Consider the following 27,760-nt stretch of genomic DNA (forward strand, 5'->3'; position numbering starts at 1 on the left):
TGTTCCAGCTGCTGGACGATCGGATTCCAATCTACCATTGCATGCCCGCAGAGACATTGCAAGGGAGAAGGATTTTATTTGTAGTGCCAAGGGTGTCCAGGCTCTTACTGGTGCAATATCAAGAGTAGGGATGTGCCACAGCTCATCAACTTCGTCCTGTTCACCCAACTCGGCTTCTCCCAGCGGTTCGAACTGGCAGTTAAAGTCCCCTCCAATCACTAGGGCAAAAGAGGGATCAAGCCCTAGAATAAATGAGGCCAGGTCGCTAATTACGGGTGATTCTTTTCCGCTTTTGGTAGGTCTTGAGTATACATTTATTATTGCCACTGGGGGATTACCTAAGGGTTTTAAAAGGACGCACTGGAAGTCCAGGGATTTTGTTGGTACTTGAGTGGCCTGGACTCCCAGGTGTGTGGCTATCCAGATTGATAGTCCACCAGAAGGCCGACCTTTTCCTGCAAATGATGCCAAGGTGTCGTAAGTGGCAAAGGTTGTACAGGCGCTGTTTTCAAGTGACTAGTGCTTCACAAAAAAGAATTCTCGGCTAGTGCTCAGAAGCCTTGAAGCTTTGATTGAATGACACCGCACTTTGTCTTTGATGCTATGCGTTCCAGACACTGATTTTGTAAGACTCACTTGGAGCTCTAAACTGTGACTTGATCTTTATTTTGGTCATTTCGTCGGCCCAGAAGGACTAACATCTGTGAAACCCTCTTTTTTTACAGTTTGGGCATCGTCTGCGGTTAAGAAGGATAATACCATATATTTGGTCACATTAGTACCAAAATACAAATATCTGGGAGGAGCAGAGAGCAAATTTCCGAAATGTTGGGCATCCTCCTATCATAAAGGAAGTGTGTTGGTGGGGCCTGTGGCATCTATCGCATCATTTAACCCTATATCCGTGGGCACCTACCACAATAATTGTATGGGATGAGTTTGTTCCCTTCCCATTTTTAATTTGATATAAAACTCGAATCACTGCCATCAGACTGTCTGCAAGCGCTCCCCATTTGTTGGTGTTAAAGGATACGAGTTTATAGGAGGATAAAAGAATTTGCCCAAGGTCACACAATTTGCTCAAAGAATGATGCTGAGATTGGATTTTAGGTCCGTTGTCAGAAATTAGGCACACGTCTATACCTTCTATGTGTTCATGTTTGCAAGCTTCCCAGCAGTGAAATACAGTTGGAGTGCCACACTGCCCCATTACAGCCCTGTGCACCAGAGGATGCCCCCCCTAAAAAACAGCTATTTGGCATGTCTTGCTGAGAAGGGTGGGATAGGAGCACGGATTCCATGAAGGGCTTGGTACATGCAGGTGGTTATTTCATGGTTAATGTGACCTTTGGGTGTGAGTTTGGGGGATTTATTTTATAGCACATTAGATATGGACAATTTAATTCTATTTAGCTAAATGATAGCAGTGATTGTGGGTTATGTACTTGACGTCATGGTGTGAAGCATGTCGATTTTGCAATTTCCCAGTGCTGTGTAATGGTACAGTTTCTACCATGGTGGTGTGACTCGCGGTGATGTTCATAATATAGGCATGCTGCTAATTTGCTATTATAGTAGAGGGACTGAAAGTGATGTTGCTGGTTTTAGTGTTCCAGCGCCTCTGGCTAGCATGCTATCGGGATTGCAGAAACTACGTTAAGGAGAGCAGTGAAAATGTCAAATTGCTGATTATTGTGAGCATGACATACAGCTTCTTGTGTTCATGTCTGATTCTTGGCGGGGGGGGGTGCGTTTTGCTCCAATTGTTGAACACTTCCCTAATGTAGGCACAGCGTTGGCAAGTAATTCCTTGTAGCTGCCTTGCTTTTAGTCCACTTGCTAAAGAAATTATTTTTGATTAGTGTAGAATAATGGCCACAACTGATCATGAAGGTTTGGTGTGAATGTATAATTGTCACTGTGTCTTTGATCACATTTGTGCTGCGTCTTACGGTGTGACTGATTCATGTATGTGTGTTACCCATGTGTAGCTGTTTTTCTTTAGGTTCTGTACGGTGGCAACTATGCTCCTTGGGTACTTTGAAAATCCTTTACCACATGTAGAGCAATGGCAGTTGTAAATGAAGCTGTACAGCGAACCTTCCTACCCCACACATTACATGGTCTTTTTTGGGTAATTTCCGTTAAATTGCGACCAGAAAGAATGTTTGATTGTGGTGTAATGCAGTATACCACACTCAATCCCTACCAGGGAGCATCAGTTTTCAGGCAGGATACCGGAGGATTAGGCAGGATGAAAACGGGGCACGGAACGAGCTCCTCAAAGACTGGTCCTGTCAGCCATCTTGTGTGGCCACATTTCCTGTTAGACCATTTTAGCTTGATTTAATTTATCATCTTTTCAGGGCATCACAAGGGGAGCAAGTGTGGGCACTGCATCTCGTAAATGGGATGCGCTGTGACAGTTCTTTACTGATTTTTATGCAGGATACCAGTCGTATGAAGTTAACTAGAATGAGGGACATTATCACTGGTCCCAGATTAGTTTTGAGCATTACTTTATGGCTCTATCAAAGGCCTTCTCTGCATCTAGCAAGAGAAGGACCATTGGTATTTTAGCTCATGCAACTATTTCTACTAATTTACTGTCCATTAGGTATTACCTGTCTGGTGATATCCTAAAAATCCCAACTGCAACAGTGATATCATAGTTGGCCAGACCAGATGGAGCCCAGAAACTGAGATTCTCATAAAACGTTTTGTGACATGATTAACAAGCATTGGCATAGCCAATAGGTCTCGCCTTTGGGACCTTATAAGTGGTTAGTCATGCAGCGCGGGTATGAGAGGACTGTGGCACTGCGCTCGGGCACTCTATTCGGGGAGGGTAGAGAAGAGGTAGACTAGCTTGTGAGCAGGAGCAAGGATTCACATTGAGGGTAATGATGCAGTAAGTAGGGGCTCACGTACATGGTACGTGGGAGAGGAACTTTAGAGATGGTAGCATTACCTTGGGTGCACCGGGGGTAGGGAGGAGATTATAACTCGGAGTCAGAGTTTAGGTAGACAGTGTGGAGAAGGGAGCTGGTGCTGAGGTACACCACACCTTAAGTGTAGGAAAGGTTAACTGGAGCTGTGAGCAGGTGCTCGGGTTACAGTGTGGTGTGAGATGTGCTGTGCTGTGAGCAGAAGCTCATGTACTCAGTGAGGGTAGGGAGATTGAAGCTGCGTGCACTGCGCAGGACCTCGGCTACACAGTTAGGGCAGGAGTGCATGGGAGCAGAGAGTAGAGGCTCTGGGTCACAACGAGAGTCAAGCGGGATTTGAGCTGTGGACAGTGGTTTCAGTTAGCGCTCTAAAACAAAAAACGCCTGACGACCGCTTCTTACAAGCACTCCTCCCATTTCCATCCACTTTCATGGCAGTTGGGCCTTGTTATAATTTCTTTATATCCATGACAGGCCGGAGACGCTGTCAGCGCCGCGGCAAGGGTCTGCAGCTAATACTGAGCGGGGCTCCGCGAGGCCTCCATTAGCAAGGCCAGCAGGCTGTCAGCCACACACTGATCACCGCGGACCGCAATGAACGCATTCATGGAGCAGGAAGCAGGGCTCCGACAACGGGACGGGGGTGGGAGCATTGTGAATATGGACTACTGGTGGGGGGCAAGCAAAGCAACAGAAAATTAAACCAGCACGGCCGTGAAAGTGAAAACGACCGCGCTGTGTTTATTTAGTAACCTGATCCGCTACTAGGGAGGAATGCAGCTGCCACCCTGTGCGCCACTGCTCGCTCCCGAGACGAAAACAACGTGGGAGTGAACATTTTAAGAAGAGGTGGGACATGCACCCACATTGGGCCATTTGCATGCTTTTATTATTGAAACCCACACACAAAGGCCAATCCAATGTGTGGGTGGAGTCAGACCCACACGGAGAAGTTTCGAGCGCTCACAATAAGCCTCCCATAGACAGCGCATGCACGCTGCGCTAGGCTCGACCTAAAAAGGGCTAAGGTAGCTAGGATGCACTTGACTTTGGATCTTTATTGGGCTTGAGCAGTACGCCAGTTGACTTTAACATGTTTTCCATGACCCTCTTTGTTGCTCCAAAATCAGTAAAGTGTTTTGGCAGTGAGTCTGCTAAAATAATTTAAAAGGCTTTATAAAAGGCCACTGAGAACCCGTCAGTGCACGGGGCTTTTTTCAGGGACATTCCTTGTATGGCTGTTTGAACCTTCAGTAGAATAAAGGCTTCTGGTGCTATTTGTCAGGACGAGAGTTGTTTGGTGGTGGTGTCCTTGAGGTTAATCATCCTAGGTCCTGTCATCTAATGTCTTGTTTTTGGTACAGGGTGGCATAGAATTCTTTAAAACACTGCGAAGTGTGTGTGTGTTTCTCTCCTCTGTTTTGGATTTGTTTTTGCTTTCTCTCCAGTTAATACATGTAGCTTTTCTCTGGCTTCTGGTGATTAGCATAATGTGTTCTCGGTTGCAACAGACTTAACATTTTCGTCTATGTTCCTTTTTCTGGAAAGCCCAAGTGTGGGAAATTGTTTTGCACCGCAGTCCTGCTTTTGTTACTCCCCATGTTGTACTAAGTAATATGTCATCTGTGTTGTTTTCATCAAAGAACTGCATCTGCAATTGCCCCAACTCACTGCTGTGTCTCAGAAGGCCACTTCATTGAGGGATCTCAGTCTGTCATTAGTAATTGTAAGGGGCGGCACCCTCGATAATAGCCCTATTGGTAAATTGCCTGTCAGGATACCTATTTATTAAAAAAAAAAAAAATGTTTTCAGTGATACATTGAGGGTCGACCTTTTCAATAAGAAGAAGTCCATTCCTGGGGCTACCATTTGGCTGGGGGTACTGGAAGAGGAAATAGGCCTGGCTGGCATTCCTTACCGTCTTGCTCTCTTGGAACCCAGTTTGTTTACGCATCCCACTTCCTGGCCTGTTCTCTGCAGCTGCAGAGCTCCTCCCACCAGATAACCTTTGTCTCTATACAGGCCACTTATCACCTCATCAAAGATCTTTGGCTAAGCCAGTTAAGGGCTTGCCAATCTAGAAGGCTGGTTTTTGGCTTCTAGAAAAGAAAGTCCTATAACTTATTTTCTGTATTAGTTATGATAAATTAAACCGTGACAAGTTATTGGTTTTATCATTACAAATCTTTGTCTTTGAAATATTATTTTAGCTCACTCCTATCAATAGTTACCCTGCAATACGTATTTCCATGTTAGCCTATGGAGTTACAATGCTACAATGGGGGAAAACGAAATTGGTAGGTTTTCATTCACCAGGGCATATAAAACCTCTTTTAAAATGTCCCTGCTTATTTTTACATGGCACCCTACCCTGAGAGTGATTTATATGTAAAAATAAGGAAGTTTAATACTTTGGAAGTACCTTTTAAATCCAAATTCAAATATGCATCTACTGTCAGTTTAAAGCGGCTTGCAAAGTAGGGGTGATGTTTTAGGTCTCGCCTAGGCAGACATGCTGTGTTCAGGATATGGGCTTGAAAGCACCTCCAATATTTTCTAAGCCCCTCCCATCTTTTGTATTGACTCCTCTTACTGCCCTTGGGCTTTTCATTTGTGGAATAGCTTACTAGTCCCTCCTTTTCAAAATTTGGTGATGCCGTACTTAACCCAGATCGTTGGACATTGATGACTTAATCTCACAGCAAAACACTGAAGGTCCTTAATCTCCTGTTATTCTTGCAGATCTGCCAGCCTGGTAATAATTTTCAGAGCGAGACACTAGTAGGGATAAGGAAGAAAAGCTTTGAAGAGGGTAGGGTGCTTGAAAGGGTGCAAGGTTTTTGAAGCAATAGCTCTGCACCAACGGCTACACCTAACCTTTTCAGCAGCACAAACCAAGGCAGATGGAGGTGCCTCTCAAGTCCTGAGAAGGCTGCAAAACCCAAAATTGTTTAGGATATTGGAAATCCTTCATAATTAAGCTCCAAACCTACTGTGTGTATGGGTTTCGGCTCACCATAATGTTCGCCATGTGTTGCATGTGATGTTTGCCGATACCATGTGGCACAAGGCTGCAGGCACCATCTTAGCTGGCCCGTCTGGTCTTGTTTCTGAGACCCTATGATTTGTGCTCTTAGTAGGAGCTGCTCTTCTACGTGCTGCTGCCTTCTTCTAGTGATTGTGATTTTAAATGTATTTTTTACTGATTTTCCCAAACAAACTCATCCAAATATACACAGTATACAAAGGCTAGCAGTAGCTTCCTGGACAATAATAGCCTCCAATCGCAGTTATATGCCCATTATATGTTCACAGATCATAGGTGTGTGCATCAATCCCCCAGGAACGAACATCATGCAGGGGTGTGGAATTTAATCAAATATCTACTTGTCCATGGGGCAGGTTGCTTCATAAATCTACTTGTCCTGTAACAAAATTAACTTGTCCCTTTTGTGCCATGTAATGCGGCGACAAATTACGGCAGCAATCTCATATAAGAGTTCTGAGATAACCTCTCTAATTATGCCAGGGCTTGTACCATAGTAGGGGTTGAATACTAGCAATTCCCTTATGTTGCTATGTTTCTGCAGGTCTACATACTGGGGCTGAAGGTGGTGGTAAACAATAGTTCAAGAGTTGGAATGCCCTTTTGAGTGTATGCAAACCTACTAACTTGCATGTTTTAAGGGTTTTCACCAACTCTTTTCTAATTTTTCCCATACTGATAAAAAGGTTGGAAATTTACTCCTGAAAGTGGCAGACTTAAAACTTTTACCAGGATTGGGAAAAAAGTGTTTGAAGAAAAAGTGAACTTGAAACATTCAGAGTTTCACCTGAGCACATGCACATTTGCTCATGCTAAAATGCAGCTCACAAATATTTTCTAAGAGTACCATTTCTTGGCCTACTTCTGTAAATTCTTGTGAATTCACGGAAACTGTATATATGCACTTAATGCAAGGTTATATACCATGGTTTCACTTTTGAGACTTTCTTAAATAATTGGGCCTCTAATTAAGCCTTGCGTTAACCATGACCTTTTGTTCTCTCTTTCTCTCTCGCTTTCTTTCTTTCTCGCTTTCTTTCTTTCTCGCTTTCTTTCTCGCTTTCTTTTCCTGAAACTGCTGTGGCAATGTGTGCTTTTTAAGACCAAAAACTATTTTTGCTTTTTCTAATGCTTGTTAGAATGGCGAAAGCCTAACAGCTACCATGCCTAAACAAGTCACGCATTGACAAAACCAAAAGGCTGACCACCAATTTCAGACCCAATGGCTTTGCCAATGCTTATTTATTTTTGTATCCCATAATCTTATATAAACTGGTTACACTGATTTTCCATTATGAATAATTTGGGGAAATACAAACATACATCAACATGTTACTAAATAATGCTGCAAAGATATGGTACCTAAAATCTTACAGTAGTTTAGCTTAATGTTTTTTTCCTACTTGCATTTTTTTGTGAACATTTTATTTTGAAATCAAAGAATCATCACTCTTGCTTTCAAGTATATATTTGCATATAATCAGAGAGCATTCTGGGAGCATTACACATAGCCTCATATTACTAAACTTTGTAAACGTGTGTACACATTGATACTTGAACCACCGTCAGTAGTGCAGGCCAAGCTTACAACATTTACTTTTAATGCTCACCCTAATAATAAAGGCTTTGCATTAATGAACCATAAATACAAGTTTGAACAGCATAAACACATGGACACACATATTACCTTAACTGTAGACAATCTTGATTCATAATGTGGTACTGTAAACTGGCAGCCAAAGGGTTTGTGCTGTATGGGGTTGGGCCTACTTGTCCCAAGGACTAAATGCACATGAGAACTTGTTGTCCTTGACCCCAAACAATATGTCCCGGGCTATTGGAATTTCACATTCCTAGCACAACTTCCCGACAATATAGGAAGTCACTACACCTGGGTCGTCTGTGTGTACATAACGTGGGTCGGGCCTGTGGATACTAAACCCTTCGGTGGTACCCTTGAATCGCGAGTTACACATATTCACGTCTACAGGCCAAACCAACCAACCCTTCCAATCGAGAGATGACGAATTGTACACATTTTTACCATGTGTCCCTTCATTTGTATGTGTGTTATTTGAGATACCCTTAATAGGTGTGGGTGAAGGGATGCTCGGTGTTTTAAGGTCTTTAATTTTTCCAGACGTAGTCTCTTGCACCTTTCTGTTCAGGAAAATCATCTGCAATGGTATGAGTCAAGCTCTGAACAAAGCCTCAGTTCCCTGAACCTGCCACTCTCTTGTTCCCCAGATGGATTTTGTGTCTATGGCGTCTCTGCAGTAGTCGAAACCCTGTATAGACAGTTGGGAGATAAATTAAAGATTAGTCTGTGCAAGTTTGTAGTAAAATGATTCAGGGTCTGATGTATTGAACCCTGAAAAGTATGCAAATTTCTGTGCGATTGTGGGAGAACTACCCGTGGTGCTGTCAGGCAATGTTCCCATTGATGGTACACATTAGCAGTGCGTGGAACACTTGCTCTATGCAAACAATTATGACCAGAATGCTGGTAACAAAACATGGTATCGTAGTCGGTTGTATCCTCCTACAATTCTCTGTAAGAAAATGCAGCAGACTGTTCTAAATCCGAAAGCATGGCATTTACAGTTTCAATGTCCCAATCATCAGAGAGTGTACTGGGGGGGTAAGGAAATCATTTAAAGAAATTTTAAACGTGGAATTTTCAGATTTTCAGTGGGACCAAATCCATCATATGAAACTTTATCCCACACTATACCATCAGGTATTGGAATTGCTGTAATGTTCATCAGGGACAAGTCTCTTAGTTCACGGTGTGATGACGTATGTGGTTTCAGGACCAAGTTCACAGATTGTACTGCAGAGCATTCTGGGAGATAATGTCCATTCAGTAGCAGAAAAAAGACAGTTACTGTGCCGATCCAAATTAACAGGTATGCTACTCCTATTGCAAACCAAATATGCAACCAAGGTGACACTAACTAAGTCTTTTTGAGCAAAATATAGAATTGAAGAAGTTTCTCTTTCTTTGAAATGGGTGGCGTTTGATCAGGTTCACTTGGATCTGAAGAGAAAGCATCTAAGTTGATGAAGTAGCCAGACGCATTTCGATCTATCTTTGGTAGCTCCGCAGGTTTTGTAGAACTGGCAGATGTGTCGATTGAAGGCACATTAATGTAAACATCATTGTTGGGCTGAATTGCAACTTGCATTGTTGTTTTTTCTTGAGGTTTTTCAATTTCAACTGTAATAATTTGTGCTTCATTATTCGGTACTCCTTCACTTTGTGTGGCGGCGTCTTGAAATGTTATCAGTCTTTCCATCTGCACTTCCTGTATGGTAGCAAGAGGAGATCTGTGGCTACTCGGGATTCGATGCGGCCTACTGTTGAGAATCGGTCACATGATGCGGTTTGATCAGATCAATGGAGATTAATCTTTTCTTTTTTTTGCTGACAAGAGGTGGAAGAAGTACTGTTCTTAATCCCACTACCGCCTGGACAGGTACAGCTGTTCTGTAAGATGGCCCAGACTTTCTTTTGTCCACGATCTTTTCCCTGACCACCTTGGTCCCCAATTGCGGGACCCAGGCTGGTCTTGCCAGAACTTGTTTTACTTCCCCAGTGGTGGTGTGTTTGACTTCATTATGTTCCTGTAAAACAGCCAAACGATCATTCAGTTCAAATAGTTATGCATCCACCACTGTGCTGGCACAATCGAGATCAAGTAGCCACATTCTTGTCCCAAACAGGATTTCATAATGGGTACGGCTTCCAAGGATTTTCTTGGCATATTATTGAGTGCCCTCTGGACCCCGTATAGGTGATTGACCCGGGCTACCACCCGCACCTAATACCTTAGCTGTTAAGGATTGCTTTAGATCTTGGTTTTTCCGCTCCACCACCGAATTTCCCTCAGATTGTTAGGGGGAGGAGTACCGCAAGGCCATGCCCATACTTTCCATGGCTTCCTTGTAAGCCCGAGAGCTAATGTGTTTTATTTATTTTTGTTTAGAGCAATGGCATTTGTTTGCCCCCCTATGTATTAACTGTTCGTCACTTGAGGTGAAATGTGCCCACCCTGCTCCCCAGCTTTTCACAGTTAATTAGGTTCCGAGCTTCGATTTAAAAACTGTTTGAGAACAGGTTCACAGACCTACTATTCCTTATATATCCAGAGTAACCAGGGTTAGACTAGTGTTCCTCACTATGCCCCTTTGTTAATCCTTATAAATTTCGATTAACCGAAGGTCTCCTGAGTCTGAATTCTGCCAGTTACTTAATTTGGGTCCCTTAGCAGGTTGTTGTAGGAGGAAAGAGTGTAATAGGTCATAGACACAAGCCAAAATGATTCTTTTTTTTCTTTTCTTTCAGGATATGGATGTTTTAGAAGATGACAGTGCTAAGATAATAGTATCATCTGGGCAGTAAAAATGAACAAACAACTGTGTAGTATAATAGGACACTTATATTCGTCCTCTTCTGGGGTTACAATGTTATAATATGTTGTTGCAGCTTGTAAAGCATACTGTAACCTGATCAGGGATCCTGGTGTTGAGGAAAGAAAGCTAGCAAGTAGTCGGCATTATTGTGTGAAAAGCTAGGTCTTTAAGGCTTTTCGAAAAGGCAACATTAACTACTTTAACTGAAAAGGCCCGGCTACCTAATCTTACACGACGGAACTTGAAACCAATGACCAAATGAGCACCAGAGGACCGCAACTTATAAGTTGAAATATAATAGTGAAACTTCCTTTGCAAAACAATTGGATGCCCATTTATAGTACAGACCAATTTAAATTATTGTATATCCTACCACTTTATTTTACACAATGATGATTTGTCTGTTTCTAGTTAGATTTTCTGTTGAGTTCAAAACAGATTCTGTGAAGAATATTGTCCAACCTGTAGGATTTCTTGGTACTTGGCAAGATAAAAAGGCAAGTGGGTTTTAAAGATCAGGCTCGAGGTGTGCCTACAGGAAATCAAGATCTGTTGGGGACAATTTTTTATTTCTTATTTTATTCTGTACTGGAATAATTTATATTTTAATTATACCGGTGTTCCTAATCAAGAGTTCCTATGTTTTCTAAATTCTGATACCGGACTAAAAACTTGCATATCTAGTGACTTCACAGGAAGTAATGTTGTGTGACCTTTGTGAAAGAGGTTTCTACAGATATGAGACAAATGATTAACACCAAATCTACAAATCACACTGAATAGATATTGTGTAATTTTGTATGTTTTGAATGTTAAATATGTATCCTCTACCAGTGGGTTCTATTAGTTGTAATGCCCAGTTCATCATTATAAGCAATACTCTCCCACACAATTGCAATCTGTAGTAAATCCTGACTTCATTAGTATAAACAATAATGCCCCCGTCCTTGTTATAAGCTATAGTTCTCCCTTGTCATTGGTACATGCTAAATCCACCGGCCCCAATTTGAATAATTGATTGTCTGTAATGTCTGGTATAAGCAATTACTCAGCAAGTTTAGTAATAATGTCCATTAGTACAAGTAATAATGGTCCCCATCATTAGCCTACAAAATATTGTTTCATGCTTGCCTAGCCACTCATACACCTTTCAGTAGTTAATTTTGTTTAGAAACTTTTTAAAACGATTTGGGCCTGCATCTTCACCCTAATATGTATTCAGATGCGGAGAAAGCAAAAAAACATAAGTATAGCACAGAGCCAGCAGTGAACATCACTGATTAGGAATCTGAGCAGTAATTGCCTTCATTAGCGTAAGTAGTAATATTTGTATATAACCAACAAAGCAGTAATGTTGTGCGTCACAGGTCTAACCAGTATTGGCTCTCATTAGCATTTTTATAATCTGTAATGTCTAGATCCGAAGTTCATCAGCTTTACCTTTACTTTATTAACTGTATTTCGGCTGTGTGCCATAAAAGTGAAACGAATCAAATTAAATAACAAGAAATGAACCCGATAAAATCTTAAAAGCAAATAGATACAGTATAAATTTGACAAGATACAACTGTTTATAAATAATAAAATACACTAGTTATAATAAATACCCAATTTAGAGGCACATCTTTTGCCTAAAGTTCCATATTGCAGTTAAATAGCGGGATACAGCAAAAAATAGACTTTGCTTAACCTCCGTTTTTAAAATGTAAGATGCAGTTTGATAATCCCGAACACCAAAAGCTGACAAACTGGGTTAATCTGCTCTTAGCGTAAGCTGGGCAGAAAAACAACATTTGCACTTCCGACTCCCTATCTGCTCCACAGCTAGGGTAGGCGAATCCTTTAGGGCTCTGTTAGCTTGCCCATTTACCAGTAAACTAGGCTATTGGTAGGCTGCTGTGTCTAAACTGAATGTACACCTTTTGGGCCAAAGGGGGTTCTATTTCATCTAAAAACTGCTCCAAACTATAGGCTACCTTGATCTTAAGAAAAGAGTCGGTCAGGGTGCCATATGAGGAGAATGCCAGCAGTTGATCCATTTTGTGTTGCCGGTACCTCCTCTTTAACAGAATTCTACTAACTGTCATAGCGGCCTCCGGTTCTGTCCACATATCCACACACCCTACCCTGGTCAAAGTATCTTTTATATATTTTATCCAAGGTATACTTCCTGGCCCTGGTATCCCTAGCACTTCTTTGAGGCAAGCTCGATAGGAGTGCATTTGTGGCGAAGCCCAGATCCGTCTCCATAAGTGTATGGGCCTGATCCTCTCCTCCTCAATAATAGGCCTTACTTGCAGGTCAAGTCCGAGTGGTGGTAATTGTGTACTATTGGTTAGTCCCAATAGCTGACGTGCGAAATTGTTCTCACTAACCAGCAAAACAGAAATATCATTATACTCCCATAGCTCGGCCCCATACAGGGCAGATCCTAGTGCCTGCATTTTTGAGATTTGAATAGCTGGGGAAATTGGACGGAAATGTGAATTATTTTGTGCTCTTAACAACACCCCAATATGTTGGGATGATTTATGCCTTCTCTTTTCAGTATGACATCTCCAGTCAAAATCTTTGGTAAGAGTCAACCCCAGGTAGTCAAAGAGACAAACATGGTCTAGGAAGACACCACTTAGCTTATGATTGGCTTGAGTAGAATGACCAGGATTTACAATCATAAATTTTGTTTTGTCTTCGCATATCTCAAGACCCTTCCTGGACGCATATTCTCTCAAAACTACATAGTTTTTGTAACCCCATCTATGTTTTGGATAGAAGAAGGGTATCATCTGCAAACATAAATGCTGTGGTCTTAGTGTTAGTCAACCATGGCACATCTCCATCACAGTTAATTAAGAAGGAAATCAAATTGTTTACATAAAGGGAGAAAAGGGTGAGGGCAAAGACGCAACCCTAACTTACCCCCCCACTCCCTCATTCACAGGGAAGGGGTCCGTTGATTCATCTGAAGATCCACAGCGAACTTGTGCATGATTATTGCTGTGTAATCCGATTAGTAATGTCCGCGTGGACACCTAAATCTTCCAAAACTCGCCATTGGTCATACAGGGTACTAAATCAAACACCAAACAAGTCGACGAATGTAATATATATGCTGCCTTTATTTAGGACCACCATCTTCCAGAAAATTAACTGGAACCAGAAGACCTGGTACACTTTACTAATACCTTCCCTGAATCCTGCCTGCAGGGGTGACAGTATTTCTTTTTCTCCCATTCATAGTTGCAACCGATCAAGGATCATACTACTAAACATTTTCAACAGTCAATTAGACTGATGCGCCTGTAATGGCGGAGGTCAGCGGGAGAACCCGTTTTATGGATGGGAATATTTTAGCCCCTCTCAGGTTGGAGGGATTGGTGTTTCACCGAGGGTGTTATTAAATATTAATAAAAAGTATGGACCGCAAACATCTGTTTCGCTCCTATATAAGTTCCCAGGTATTTTATCTAACCCCGGGGCTTTATTAGGTGGTAGCCTAGCAATTGCCACTCTTACTTCCTTTAGGGATAGTGGGTTAGAGTTCATTCTATGTATGAGTCCACCCGCTCTTCCATTGACTTAATGCCCAACAACATTTGTTGGAGAGGATTTATAGCTACTTTCAAAGAGTAGAGGGAAGAAAGATTTGTGAACCAGTCTGCTGCCAACACATTAGGCATTTTTGGACAAGCACCCCCACCTATATCCCATCAAGATCAAATTCCATAAGCTTTATCATTTGTGGCATAGTCAGTCATAAGCCAGATGAGTCCGGAATAGTATAACATATTACCTCAGATCTGCTAGTGCATGCTGGCAATTCTAACGTGCGATGGTAGTACTGCCGATTTGCCATATGTGCCTCTGTCAGATAGCCTAGTTCTTCTTTTTTCTGTTTTATAAATGTTGGCTACCACGTTTTTGCCAATAAGCAAAGAAAAGGCTGCGGGTATTGCATTTAGCAGATATGTCACTAAATGCTATGCTGCACCTATTCATCCCTACCAACCTTATAAAGTCAGTCATACACGTGATCATATACATTTTTGTAATTAACAATACTTGTAGCACAAGTATTACCTAGTTAATCACACAATGGCTTGAGCGTTGCCTTTTCATGCTTGTATTGATGACGTGATTTGGTTTCTTCTTAGAACATACAAATGAAACACAAGCTGAAGAGGTCAGAACCAGATCATTGACAATTGGCTGTGAAAAGTTTCCAGGTTGGCAAAATGTCTAGATTTTCAAAGGAAAATTGTGAATGTCAAAGCAATTTACTTACCTGTTGGTCTATTTAAAGAGTTAAAAACATGGAAACTCAGTAACCCTTAGTCGCTATTGTGAGCAGACAAAAAGATATTTTGAGGCCTGTAAAGGGTGTTGATGATTTTCAAAATAAGTGTATGTTCTAGAAATCCCTACAAATTAGCTCTGACCCCTATTTCTTTACTATGGCACATGAAATGCAAATAATCATGAAATAATATGTGCCATGACGGAGAACAACCTAAAGCCCGTCCCTGGGACTATTTATTGAGTTTATAAGGCGCAACAGCTACCCAAAAAGGGTTTCCCTATGGAAGATTCATATAAACATGGAGATTATCATTTTGATCTTGTAGCAGAGGTGGCCCATAACAGCAATCTGCGTATGTGTGCTACACAGAACCACTTTTATTGGAGTCTTCAGTTAAGGGAGGTTGGGCTTACAGATCCAATTGTTTTGGGTGACTAATGCACCCAAATGAAACAACGTACAACTTGTATATTTGAGCATTAGATGTGTACATGTATATCAGAGCATTCATGTTGCGCCAGGAACCGCAGGAATTCATAAGTGTAGTGACTGCTATTGTCTGTGGTCTCAAAGTGGCAACAACATTATCAGGCTCTATTTGTGAGATGTTTCCTTTAAGATTCATGTCTAATATTTTCAACTGTTAAGACTATTGAATAGCTGGCCTGTGAATCATTCAACATTAGATTGAGATTCAGCTGACCGCTGTTGCTTCCTCACTAACCGGTAAAGAAGCAGTTCTCACCTATAGCACAAAATAATTGGAACTCTGCAATTTCTTTCTTTTCTACCACCAATGTATTCAGCTGGCAAGCCAGCAAATTATTTTTTGCCTAACGCCAATTTGTTCAGCTGGCAAGATGGCTACACTCATTTGACACAATCCACACTCTTCCATCCAACACCAACATGTGACCTTTTTAGGAATGGCTCCCCATTTTACAACAAGCTACTTAAGAGCTTCTGTCCTGAAATCAGTTAATAAGTTCCTCACCATACAGCAACACTGAAAACTTTATCTCCCACATGTTCTCGCCCACATGTGCTACCTTTCCTTTTCCAAGAAGAGTCTTGAAGCCTGGACTTGATTGTGGAATAAAGTGTAAATTAATGGCCTTTTCCCCACCTAGGCATGAGACTGAGAATTGCCTTATTTCCTTCTCGCCCTAGGTGGTTGCTGTTTATGGGACCTTATTGGACTTGCTTTCTGTGGCTAGCAGTAAACTTGGAATCAAAGCTGCCAGTATCTATAATAGCAGAGGGGGCCTCATAGACGACATTGCTTTAATAAGGTAAATGTTCTTAAGTGTTACTTGTATGTACAAAAGCTGTCACTAATGAATGGTTGTAATATAGAATGATTTTCAATTAAATGGTCCCTCAAGTTAAGGGAATAGCATTTTTAGCATGTTTTATGTTTGTCCTGTCTCCTGAAACAAATGTGTTTCTAAATATGAGCCCACAAAATTATTGTTCTACACAAATGTGCTTCTAAATATGAGCCCACAAAATTATTGTTCTACAACACATTTGTGCATGTAACCTGGTGGAGGTGTTTTCCGGCAAATAAATGTTTTTTTTATTTTTATTGTATGGTAGTCAGTATAGTAAATAAACATGCTGTAAAAAGTTGAGTTGGGGCATGCTTGGTTTTGAGCTCAGACAAGTCAGCTTCTCAGAGGTGACTTGAAACCCTCCCGCCACCATCTACACTGGTAAAACCCACACCAGTGAAACCACTAGCTAAGAAATACCTTCTACAAGTGGGCGTACCAACAAAGCGGAAGCGTGGATACCCCACAATCCTCTAAGAAGAAGCAAAGACAGTGCACTGAGTACAATGATGTACTCCTCCCTTCTTTCAAGACATAACAAAGTTAATCAGTATATACAGTTTCAACATGGGAGCTGATGCTGACTCACTTGAACCTGCTACTCACAGTGGGTTGTATTTAAAAATAACTGCAGCTTAAATGCAGATCTCGCAAGTACACAAAGGTTGCCCTCAGTGGCATGTGAATGTCAACATGGTAGTTAAACTGAAACACAATTAAAATGAAGAAAACGTTCAGCAAACAAAAGATGTCAGAATTGGCCTGGGTTTCTCACTATCTGAGAAGAGAAAAATGTAGTCTTTCCTTCACAGCCCTTTTGATATGCCATAAAGTCTCAAACTATTTATAAGTAATTTACAGGTTTGCACCTCCGTCATGGTACAGAGGGATTTCCCTTCAGTTTCACTGTGTGGCGGTGATCTTGTATTGGTCCAATATTCAGATGTATGGTGACTACACTACAGTGACTGATCACAGTTGCATTCCAGAATCTGTGCTTGTTAGGATAAAGATCCAACTCTACATGTAGCAAACATTTATCAAGAGTCTCCGAAACTTGACAGGTGCAAGCTACACCCAACTGTTTTGGCAAATTTAGATGTATGGGCCATGTAGGTCTGAGTTTATGCTAGATTATTGGGTTGCAGTGATGCATTTTAACCTGAGTAGGGAGCTATGTTGTGCCAGTTAAGCTAATACATGGGTGGCTAATTATATCCATTGGGAAGCAATTATTGCTGAGTATTTTTCTGAACTCGGAGAAACCATTCTCTCCATGACAATGTGGGGTTGGTGTCGGTGCTGAGTTTTCATTTTCTATGATATCCCTTTTGCTACCAGATCTAGTCCAAGGTCTGACCCCTGCAAAACATATATTGTGAGAGGCAGTTTTTCAAATATTTGCCCTCAGGAAGAGCAAAAATGAATAGACTGCAACTGTACTTAGTGTACTTGGTTGCCTTCAGAACCCTTAAACATTATTTAGCAATGTCATTCTCGCTGCAGAAATTAACTTGCATGCCCATCGAGCTACCTCCTCGCCCTGACCAATTGTGTGAAGATTACGCCATACCAGTTATCAAAAGATCGATGAGGGCTGCAGTCTTAACAAGTCTCTTAATTCGCATAGAACCAAGAACCAGAGCATAGGTTACATGGGTGCTTGTGTAATTAAAATTAATGATGAACGGATCATATATTTGAAACCTCTTAAATTCATCTCATCACCCCAGGCCAAAAAGATTGGAGTTGCTCAAGGTTGCTATTAAGAGCTCCCTTTCCTATGCACCAACAACCTTCCATATGGTACTTGAAGTTGCAACATCCAAGATGAGACTCTGAGCTTCTTTGGTCACTGTGCTGGCAACCCACTACAAGAATGGAAAAGACAAGAAGGCAGCTGCAGCAGCTTCTCTCCGCCCTTTGGCTTACAAAGTGCTGTTTGTTAGTATTATCAGTTCTAGCATGGGGAGGGGCAGCAGAGCAAATTCAGACTTCGGGGATGTAGATGTAAAGTCCCTGGTCGATATACCTTCCCTAGTACTCTGAGTGAATGGAGGACCCTCCGGCCCATCGGAGGAATAATCTGTTTGTGAGTAAATTGAAGGCAGAAAAGAGCTGAAACATTTGAATTTCTGAATGATCACTTTTGGTCATCGACACGTATTTTCACACACTTCACATTGTGGCTACAAGTAATTCACATCAAAGAAAATATAGATGTAAGAAGATTAATTTCTCCTAAAATCTACTAAATGCTAACTTAATATAATCTGTTGTATGGTTTTTCACAACAGCACATAGCGGCAGTATCTCACGCCCCAAGCTAAAGTCTATGGAAAATGGAGGTGCTATAATGTCGTAGAGCAATGGGTCTCTATTAAAAAAAATCTCATGTGCTCCTGTTTTTCTTTCCCAGAGATGATGACGTTCTCTATGTAGGTGAAGGAGAACCTTTTGTGGGTAAGTGCAGTTCCTTGAACGTTCGTAACGCTGCTCATACTGATATATAAAATTATAACATTGTGTCCTCTTTTCTTCTCCTGTCTCCTATAAGGAATGTACAACACATGTTCCCACTCTCCAAGCATAGTAGATTTTTGTTAGCAAATGCACAATCTAATTCATAGTATCAAAATCTTTAATATTAACTTTATGTATCATTGAACTATTTCTTGTGTAAAGAAATGCAGAAGCGTTGCTGCTGGCTGTGTGCGAGTTTTTGTATCTGAATATTAATGCAATTGCTTTATTTGCTCCAAATTAGAGCTGAGTTGTCTCAAATCTTATCGCACATGATAGAGGTGAAGATCATTAATGTAATAAACACACTTCTAACCGCAGTTTCTTCACCTTGTGAGCACACCCAGGCATCAGATTGAATCTGAAGCTTTTCTCAGCATTGCTCCCATGTGCCAGCAGGTGGCATCGTAGAGCTTCACATCAGCTTCGTCCCATCCCAGAACTGACATCCGACCCACATATAAGCAGCCCCCCCGCCCCCAGCGCTAACAGCAGTTCCTTTCTTTCTATTCCTTCAGATGTGGATCCGGAGCTCTCTTCTAATTGTTTACCTCGTCTCTGACTACGTTTTTGTTACAAATTTATTTTTCCAGTGTGCAAGGGACACGTCCCCACCAAAAAGGGTTTAAACCTTGTAGGGACTGTCACAAACAGATGTTTTTGACCCCACATGGTATGTCTCTGCTGTCTAGGGTCATTGCACAGCTCCAAGGCCTGCGACAACTGTGTCCAGATGAACTTCAAGGTGATCTGGGCATGCAAATCCAAATTCTGTATGGAGGAACACAGAAAAAAAGGCAGCTAAGATTCTCTTCAGGTCGAAGTAAAAGGCGCAGACCCACTCCATCTCTTGAGCCTGTTCATGCAAAAGAACACATTGCATTCAAAGTTCTCAGGTAAGTCAAAGCCCTAGAAGAAACACAGGAAGATGAAATTGAATTCTTCTCCACCCCGCCCGCCTGCCCACTTGGAGAATTTGCATGGACGTCAAGGGGCATCCCAGTCTGTCCCAATCTCTTACAGATTAACTGATGCCGCAACTTGTCCTGATGCAGCTGGAGTTTCATGGGCCATGGGCAACGTCACAGCAGATAGCGGCTTTCAAATAACTCATGTTGCGGCTCTTCAACACCCTCCCTCTGGTGTGCTTTCGGACCCCAAAGATCTGAGAATGCCCCAGTCTTGTTACTATCTGGGGTTCTGTCCTGGACGCCACTAGTGCCTGTTGTCCCCTCTGCGGAATCTGTCATGACCAGCACCCATCCCGACTTCAAACGTGCCGCCACATTACAAGCCGGTACCTGCCACGTTGACAACAATTCCGACACCACCTACGCTGGAGGAGGACCCAATTGTTTGGCCCGACTCTGAGATAAAACCATCATGGCCTCAATCAAAGTTGTGTCATGTACCTATTCTGATACAGTCTGTCACCCTTCTTTGAGCCAGACAAAAAAATACCACTGACAGGGAGCCGCTTTCAAGTGCTCTGAAATCTTTACAGCTCCAATTCAGAACATTGTCATCCTGGTTTGATGATGGCCAAGATGCAGCTAAATATGGCATTTGGTCTGGTCTGAACACAATAGGCTGCTTAGGCATGGCAGTCGTTACCAGTGTGGTGCTTCGGCACCACACGTGGATGAAATCCACAGGTTTTTCAGGTGAAGTCCAATCGTCAATAATGAATATCCCATTTGATCCCTCACGGCTATTTGGACAATGCAAACTCTCACTGCAGCACTCTAAAGAAAATAGGGCCGCAGCATGTTCATTCAGCCTTTTTGAGTCCGTACAACAGAAGCCCCAGCAATTTCATGCTTTTTGAGGCTTCAGAAGGGATTTGGCGCAAAGGCAGTTCCTAGGCCCTACACCCCTGCAACATACCCCTCCAGTCCTTTTGAAGCCGGTGTTTGGTGTCTAGGCCTTTAGGGACAGCATACTGCCTAGTACCTTGCGCCACACCCACCTCCCTGCTTCATCTTCCAAGCTGCTTTAGCTTGTCCTCAGTGGCATATTGCCACCCTATTGGAGGCAGGATAAGTTATTACCTGCATGGGTGGGGGAGCATTACATCCGACAAATGGGTGCTCGATTTAGTTCAGCAAGGATATGTTCTGGCATTCCTATTCAACCTTCCCCATATCCCACCCACATCAGAGCAGCTTTCAGAAGGCCATTTGTCTGTTCTGCAATAAGGACTAAGGAGCCACAGGGAGGCTTCCAGCATTGGAAATACGCACAGGACATTACTCCTGTTATTTTTTGGTATTGAAGAAAGATGGAGATCTTCATCCTCTCTATCAACTTTTTCCTGACAAATTACAAATTCAGGATGCTTGCGTTGGCCTAAACAGTCCTACAGACTTAACCTGCAGTTAAAGGTAGCCCAAGAGAATTTTCAGTTTTCTGTGCCCCACTTCAGCCTCAGTTTTGTTAAAGTTAGTAGGAAGTCGTCAACAAATAAGGTGTTTTTTAAAACATTTTTTGCAAGTCCTGGCCAAAACTGCTGTGCCTTTTTTAGGTCTCGCCTTGCTATCGCGTAAGCGATCGCAAAGGGAGACTATAGTAAGGGGCATTTAAAAGTGCTCCGAAAAGTGGATTGCATGGCGAGCACGCGCACAATCACGCGCATCCTGCCGCCATGCAATCCGTTTGGCATCGCACTTCAAAGGGTCCGCTCCCCCGCCTGGAATGCGCGCCCCTGCCACTCTCCGCCGGGCTTGTCTTGTTTTTTCTGTCACCCTTCCTTCTCTGTCTGTTCCCCTCACTCTTGTTTTCGATCCTCTCGACTGTCTTTCTCTCCCTGTCTGTCTTTTCTCCTCTCGTTCTCCCTTTCTCAAACTGTCTCGGATGTGAAGACTAGGCTCCCACTGCCAAAGTACGTAAACAATGCAGCTGATCTCCTGAGACTAGGGGGGCATTACCTGGCCCGTGGTTACATCACACAGGCTGATGCAGTGTTTGATCTCCGTGCTCTTGCAGCGTTTGCCTAACGCCATCGCTACAGGACAGAATAATGGTGCACCAGGGAGACAGATGCACCGCCAGGAAGAGGGGTCTCACGTTACCATGTTCCTACTTCATGCAGAGACCTGAATTGTTGGACCAGGAGCCCGAGACCTCTGGTCCCGAATGAATGGTTCTTACAGCGGCACAGGGAAGAGCCTGGACCCTTGAAGGGGAGGCTTGTCGCTGCGGGGCATTACATGCTCCCCAAGAAGTCAGAGCATGCTTGCTGATGGTCCAGCCTGTAGGTAGGGGGCCTCTTCTTGAGGCAGTGGGTGGACTGTTGCATTTTGCTACATAAACAATCGCCTTGCGCGTGCCCCCTGGATAGCAGAGCCCTGTCTTTAGTGTGCAACACATGCACTCCAGACCTATCTGTTCGAACTCGAAAATCAAGCATTTCTCCCAGCAGTACTACTGTGGACGTCCTTTGACCCAATTGCCAGGCATAGCGGAAGTGACATCACATGCCCTTTGACCACCAAACCCCAAATGACATCTCGTTCCCTTTGACCACCAAACCCTGAATGACATCGTATGTGACCTTTAACCAGATGATATCACTGGAGTTGACATCATGAGATCTACCATGCTGAAATCACAGCAAGTGGTAGAGATGGATGGAATATTACTAATGACCAGGCTTTTAAGTGGGATGAAAAAACTGGCGGGGGGAGATGGGGTCTCAAAGGGGCATGGCCAATTCAATTATGGGCGTGGCTTAAAACACAAGCAAAACATTTGTGCTTAGCATAGTGTGCTGCCCAACTTGTATTTTTGCTGTTTCTGTCACTGCATCCAGATATATGATACAACAAGTAACATCATACCTGCAACAAGTTAGGACTATTGGCTTTGTCAATGGTTGTTAGTTGCATAAGATAAATAAGCAGCAACTCTGTCTGGCTTGTTGTATTTGATATTGAAAATGCTTCCACTTAAAGCCCTGGTGACACAACGACAATCTTGCTGCTCCTGAGTTTTAAAAAGAGAAGGGAAATGCAGAGAGAAAATGATTCTCTTTAAAGGATTTCCCTTCCCCAGCAATGCTCACCTGACATGACATCATGCCAACTTCTCCACTAGTGGGAAGTGAGCAGCGCACATCGATGTGCCTGCTGTCACTGTAGTCCAGAAATAAACGGGCACAAAACAGAGCCCGATAGAGACCCGTTTCGAGGCCCCCTTTAAGAAACTGCCGGTGCTCAGACCCGGTGAGATCCGGCCCACTTAAAGCCCTGCTAATAACGTTTCCAAATGTAGTAGGGACAAATGAAGAACCTCAAACACAAACAATTCCCCAACTCTTACTACAACTGCTCCTACATATGTTGCCACTACATGACCATACACCGGAGTATAGTATCGAAAGGAAACAATAGCCCTTATTGCTGTTTACTTTGCTTACATGGTGTCATGCTGCTTTATCAAATATCTACCAGTAAGGTTTCAATCAGACGTGCAGTGCCCTACCACCTGAAAAAGCCTATCCTCTTTGGAAGCTCTTTACATGAGACAAGCAGGCACCATTCAGACATGGCCACCCTCGCCTCGGGTGACCTCTGCCAAATACATTCAAGTAGGAGAAACAGAAAACAGGTTTACTTTGTCCATGGCAAGGCTCGGATGTTCTGTTACAACATTAACTAAAGAGCTATAATTCGGGCAAAAGTTTATACTTGGACTATGCTGTGTAATAGTTTGCAAGTACAGCACATACATTTGCATTTATGCAAGACACAGAGAATTTATATCTCTTGTCATACATCCGCAATTAAGTCTGGGGCGGCCCCACAAAAAAAAAAGTGGTGAGGCGGGAGGAGCGCGGGGGTTGGGGTGAGTAATAATCTTTTTTTTTTAAAAGGACCTTACTTGAAGTTGCAAGCCGCCTCCCACCTCAATGTTTTTTCTGGTCCCAGCAGACACTGGGACAGCGTCAAGGACTCCCTGTGCAATCCCCGCTCTCCTCTCATGCTGTGATAGGAGTGCAGGGATTGGCCTGAGTGGGCAAGGAGTCTGTGCTGTTTCTCCAACCTGGCTGTTCGATACAGCCCACTTGGAGAAACCTAAGTGCGCATATGTGTTTGGCCGGCCTAAGACTGCCGACCAAACACTCATGCGCACTTAGAATTGCACAAACTAGTCCACCCACCTTCCCCCTTCCATGGCCACAGCCCCACCCCTCCCCGCACAAGCTGGATCACCCAGCAGGTGAAAAATAAAACGATGATCGAATATAGTTTTATTTTTCACCTGCTGGCACTAAGCCAGTGGGGCGACGCTCCTCCGCCATTGCGGAGGAGCCGCCCCTGAATCTAGTGTTAACCAATGAATATATATATATATATATAATGATTTCATTAGCAGAGACGTATGTCTTCATTGTTGCATTTCAGTGGAATTATCTGTTTCCATAGGTTTTAAACCACCAACTGCCTTTTTTTAAATCGAAGATACTAGGATTAATTTCTGAAATGGTTTAGAGTGGGAAAGAGAAGGTCATCCATTTATTGAAGTGAAATGGCTGCACTAAGAAAGCAGAATTTTACATCTGTGTCCGACTTTGCTGCTGATATGGAAGAGAGAACTGGTGACTGCTGTACATTATTTCGAGCCCATCATTGTATAACTCACAGAAAATACTGTTAATCTCTTTTGCCATCTCCTTGTTCTCAACACATTCACCAGGCTCAACTATATCTTTATTTAGTATCAAAATACAACTTTCAGGCAGTGCTTAATAGGGGTGGGTGAGCCACCGAAGGCTTGAGCCTGGCACTGGCTTAGCTTAAGGTTCTCTTGGACCCTCAAGCCCAAAACGAGGCAAGCTTTCATGTGTCCTCTGTATACCGCTCACACTTTAACTCCAAGCACCAAGAGCTACAAACGAAGCACTAACAGGAGAGAGAAAGTGACATTCTCTAGTGCCTAAATTGCAAAATGTAAAAAACTAAGAAAAATGCTCCCTTAACCAAAGTGTGTGATCCTAGGCAAATATATATATATATATATATATATTTTTTTATAAACTGTATTTTTCAATTTACAAATTACATATACAAAAAGAAATGCATTTGGCGTCAAATCAGTATATGTAGGCATATCATTGACATTATTAATGGCTTATAGGGCAAAAGGTGGCATCCAGGAGGGAAATGTACAGTGGGGAAGAGAGAAAATCATTTACAATCGTATCACAGTGAGGGAGGAATCCGGGCACATTACTGAGGTCCAATGCTTACATTGCTAGTGTCATCCTAGGCAAATATTTAATTTCATTGTGCCTCCTTTTTCTTCATTACTGTACGTGAGCACCTTGAAATGTGTGAATTCAGGACCAGTGCTGTACATGTAGAGTGCACAAGTCATCTGACTTACCTCTTGGGGCACTAATTGAATCGTCAGGGTGTTGGAGCATAAATGTTTGTGTTTAAAAACTAGTGCTTAATAAATAACACCAAATGCAGTGATATAATCTGATAAATTAGGGTCAAACACATCTGAATGTTAAAGATAACTAACTCTAGAAATGTGAAGAGTCTTGATCATATTTTTCCTCAATATTTGTTGCACAAGGCAAACATTTTCATTGCCCAACTTATGCAGAGGCTCTTGAAACGAAACCAGACCCGTGGCTTGGCTCTCACTATTAATTTGTTGGCTGTCCTACCTCCAGTGCGGAATCAAGCTTTTTTTCTCCATATTGCAAGCTTTCTAATCATTCATGCAACCCTTGAAACTGTGGCGGCTCAGAAAAACACGTTTGCAGTCAGCATACATAAATACCACCACTAGATTCTGCCTAAACCATAGCAATAATTTAAAATGCAGACTGCACATCTGCCTTTCAATTGTGCTGCTTTATGCCTCTGTTGTTCTCCTGTTCGTGCTTATGTTCTTTTCCTGGGACTCAAAACTGTGCTTTTTAGGTCTCTCCTAGGCAGCGCTTGTGCTGTTTCTTTGAGACATGCTGTATCTAGGATATGGGTTAAAAAAAACTTTCATCTTTTTCAGTGGTTCCTGTTGCTGTACTATAGAAATGCTGGCTTTTTATTGGTGAATACACTTAGTAGTCCCTCCTTTTGGAATGTTGTATCCAGGGCCGGACTGGTCGTTGCGGGAACCGGGCGTTTTGCCGGTGGGCCTTAAGGGTGGGGGCCGTTTTTGGAGCCAGGGCGTTTTTGTTACTGGGGGCCGGTTTAGAGCAGTGCTGCAATATCTGCCCTGTGTGACAAAATTAACAGCAGTGCTTCATGCTACCGCCCTCCCCCTAGGCTGGTCCGACTGAATTGCCAGGGCTGGTTTGGGTTCCCAGTCCCTGGTTGTATCCTCCCATGAGGACTGGCCCTATTGCATGTGCTGTTTTGATTTCATGTTATTTACTATACCTTGTGGGCACTTTTTTTTTTGGGTTGACTTTTCCCTTAAGGAGTGAAAACACAAATCATTTGCATGTCTTTTGCTCATCAGACCCCTATGGCGCCTGCTCCATGCACTTCCCCCTGTCAACAGCATGTCTTTTGTAGAGCCAGAATTCACCTGATCCTATAACTTTAATTATATTGGTCTTGTCCGGTATTTTCATGTCTTTGATTTTTGCTCCTCAAACGCCAATCCATTTCTTTGTATTTATTGACTGATTAGCTTTAAACATCTAAAACGTGGCGCTCCACCATTGCTAAAAAAGGTCAATAAATAAAAAAACAAAGGTGAGCGGACGCTGCATTTCTTTTCTATTTATTTACTCTTATAGCAATCGCGGCACACCGCGCTTCACTTTTGAACATATTAAGCTAAAGCGCGGCATGCCGCCATTGCTATAATGATAAATAAACAGGGGGAAAAATGGCGGATGCACACATTTTTTTTCTTGTATTTATTGACTTTTGCAGAAATGGCATCACACCTCGCTTTACCTTGAAATATCTAAAGCTCGGCGTGCCACCATTGCTACAAAAAACAATAAATAAAACAAAGGCAGGCGGACGCTGCAGTTCTTTTTCATTTGCAAAGCCAATAGCTCTTCATTTAACTAATGCGAGACCTATTGCATTGCAAATGCTTGTTTCATATTGCCCTAATACATGTTGCAGAAGGCTGCATGCTGCAGAAAAAGAGCAGTGGAGAGAGGGGGGCCTACTTGAGGCATGCTTCTACCTATGGAAAAGGAATGGATGGTTTTTGGTAAGAACCACTGACTTGGGTAGAGAATTGTGAGGTTTGAGATTGAGTTCCAACTATAAGAACGTGCAGCCAGCAGGGAGCACAGCACTGTTGGATGTGGCAGTGGAAAAATCCCAAAGACAGATTTATTACCTATATGCAACCCCGTCTGTGAGAAGCATATGCCCTACTGTTGTGACCATTGACTACCTCCTGTTCATCTTTTATGTTGCCCCCGGTAAGTAGTGCCTAGATTTATCCCGCAGCTTCCAGAGCTAGCTGCACATAGGAACTCCTAGCTGAGAGTGACATTAGATAAGCAGAGTACTTCTGGACTGCTTGAAAAGAGCTAGTGGAGGGTGTCGTACTGAAAACATGAGTCTGTCTGGGTATGGGCCACAAGGCCATCGGGCCCTGCCCATAAGTAAAGTGCAATACTTGAGCCACGGAATGCGAAAAACATCAATCCCGTGATCGAATGCTGCTAAAGATGGGCCTCTGGAGAGGGAGAGCTCAGCCAGCATGCTGGACTTGGTAGATGACTGGAAGAGTACGAATTATTGATTTAAAATCTTAACTGGACTCCAGATTTGACAGCACCAAATAATACGCACCTCAAATACATCAGCTTGTGCGTGTGAAATGAATTCTGGCCCCAGACTAGTAAGGAGCAAGCACTGCGTGCTTGTGTTTTTTATTTATTTTTAAAGACAGACATTTGCTGGAAATTAGCTATGTCTGAAAGACCAAAATTAGGAAGTAGATCTACTGATTAAATGAAAACTAGTAAATCTCATTCTTGGCTGAAGTAAAGCAGCATTTAGGAGCTTGCTCAGAATCGGATATATGACTAGTACAAGAACCTAAGTACATTTCCAAAGCTATAGTGGTATTTAAAATACTTCCAATATTTAATTACGGTCTTCCAGTTACTTTCACTTTAATGATCTTAGCAGTGATTGATACATTTAACACAGTACCTTTCAATAAATATTTTTATAAATCCTGTAGTACCATGAG

General features: G+C 42.5%; 1 protein-coding gene across 3 annotated transcripts in view; it reads left to right on the top strand.

Annotated features, from left to right (window-relative positions):
- The window catches only part of KCTD9 (potassium channel tetramerization domain containing 9), a 122,424-nt gene that overhangs the window by 30,982 nt on the left and 63,682 nt on the right, over positions 1-27,760 (top strand). For all 3 annotated transcript variants that reach the window (XM_085632799.1, XM_085632798.1, XM_085632800.1), the window contains exons 2-3: positions 15,882-16,003; positions 18,465-18,508. In XM_085632799.1, the coding sequence (XP_085488925.1) occupies positions 15,882-16,003; positions 18,465-18,508 (166 nt within the window). The remainder of the gene's footprint in view (positions 1-15,881; positions 16,004-18,464; positions 18,509-27,760) is intronic.

This window comes from Triturus cristatus, chromosome 11 (assembly GCF_964204655.1).
Source record: "Triturus cristatus chromosome 11, aTriCri1.1, whole genome shotgun sequence".
Classification (NCBI taxonomy): domain Eukaryota; kingdom Metazoa; phylum Chordata; class Amphibia; order Caudata; family Salamandridae; genus Triturus; species Triturus cristatus.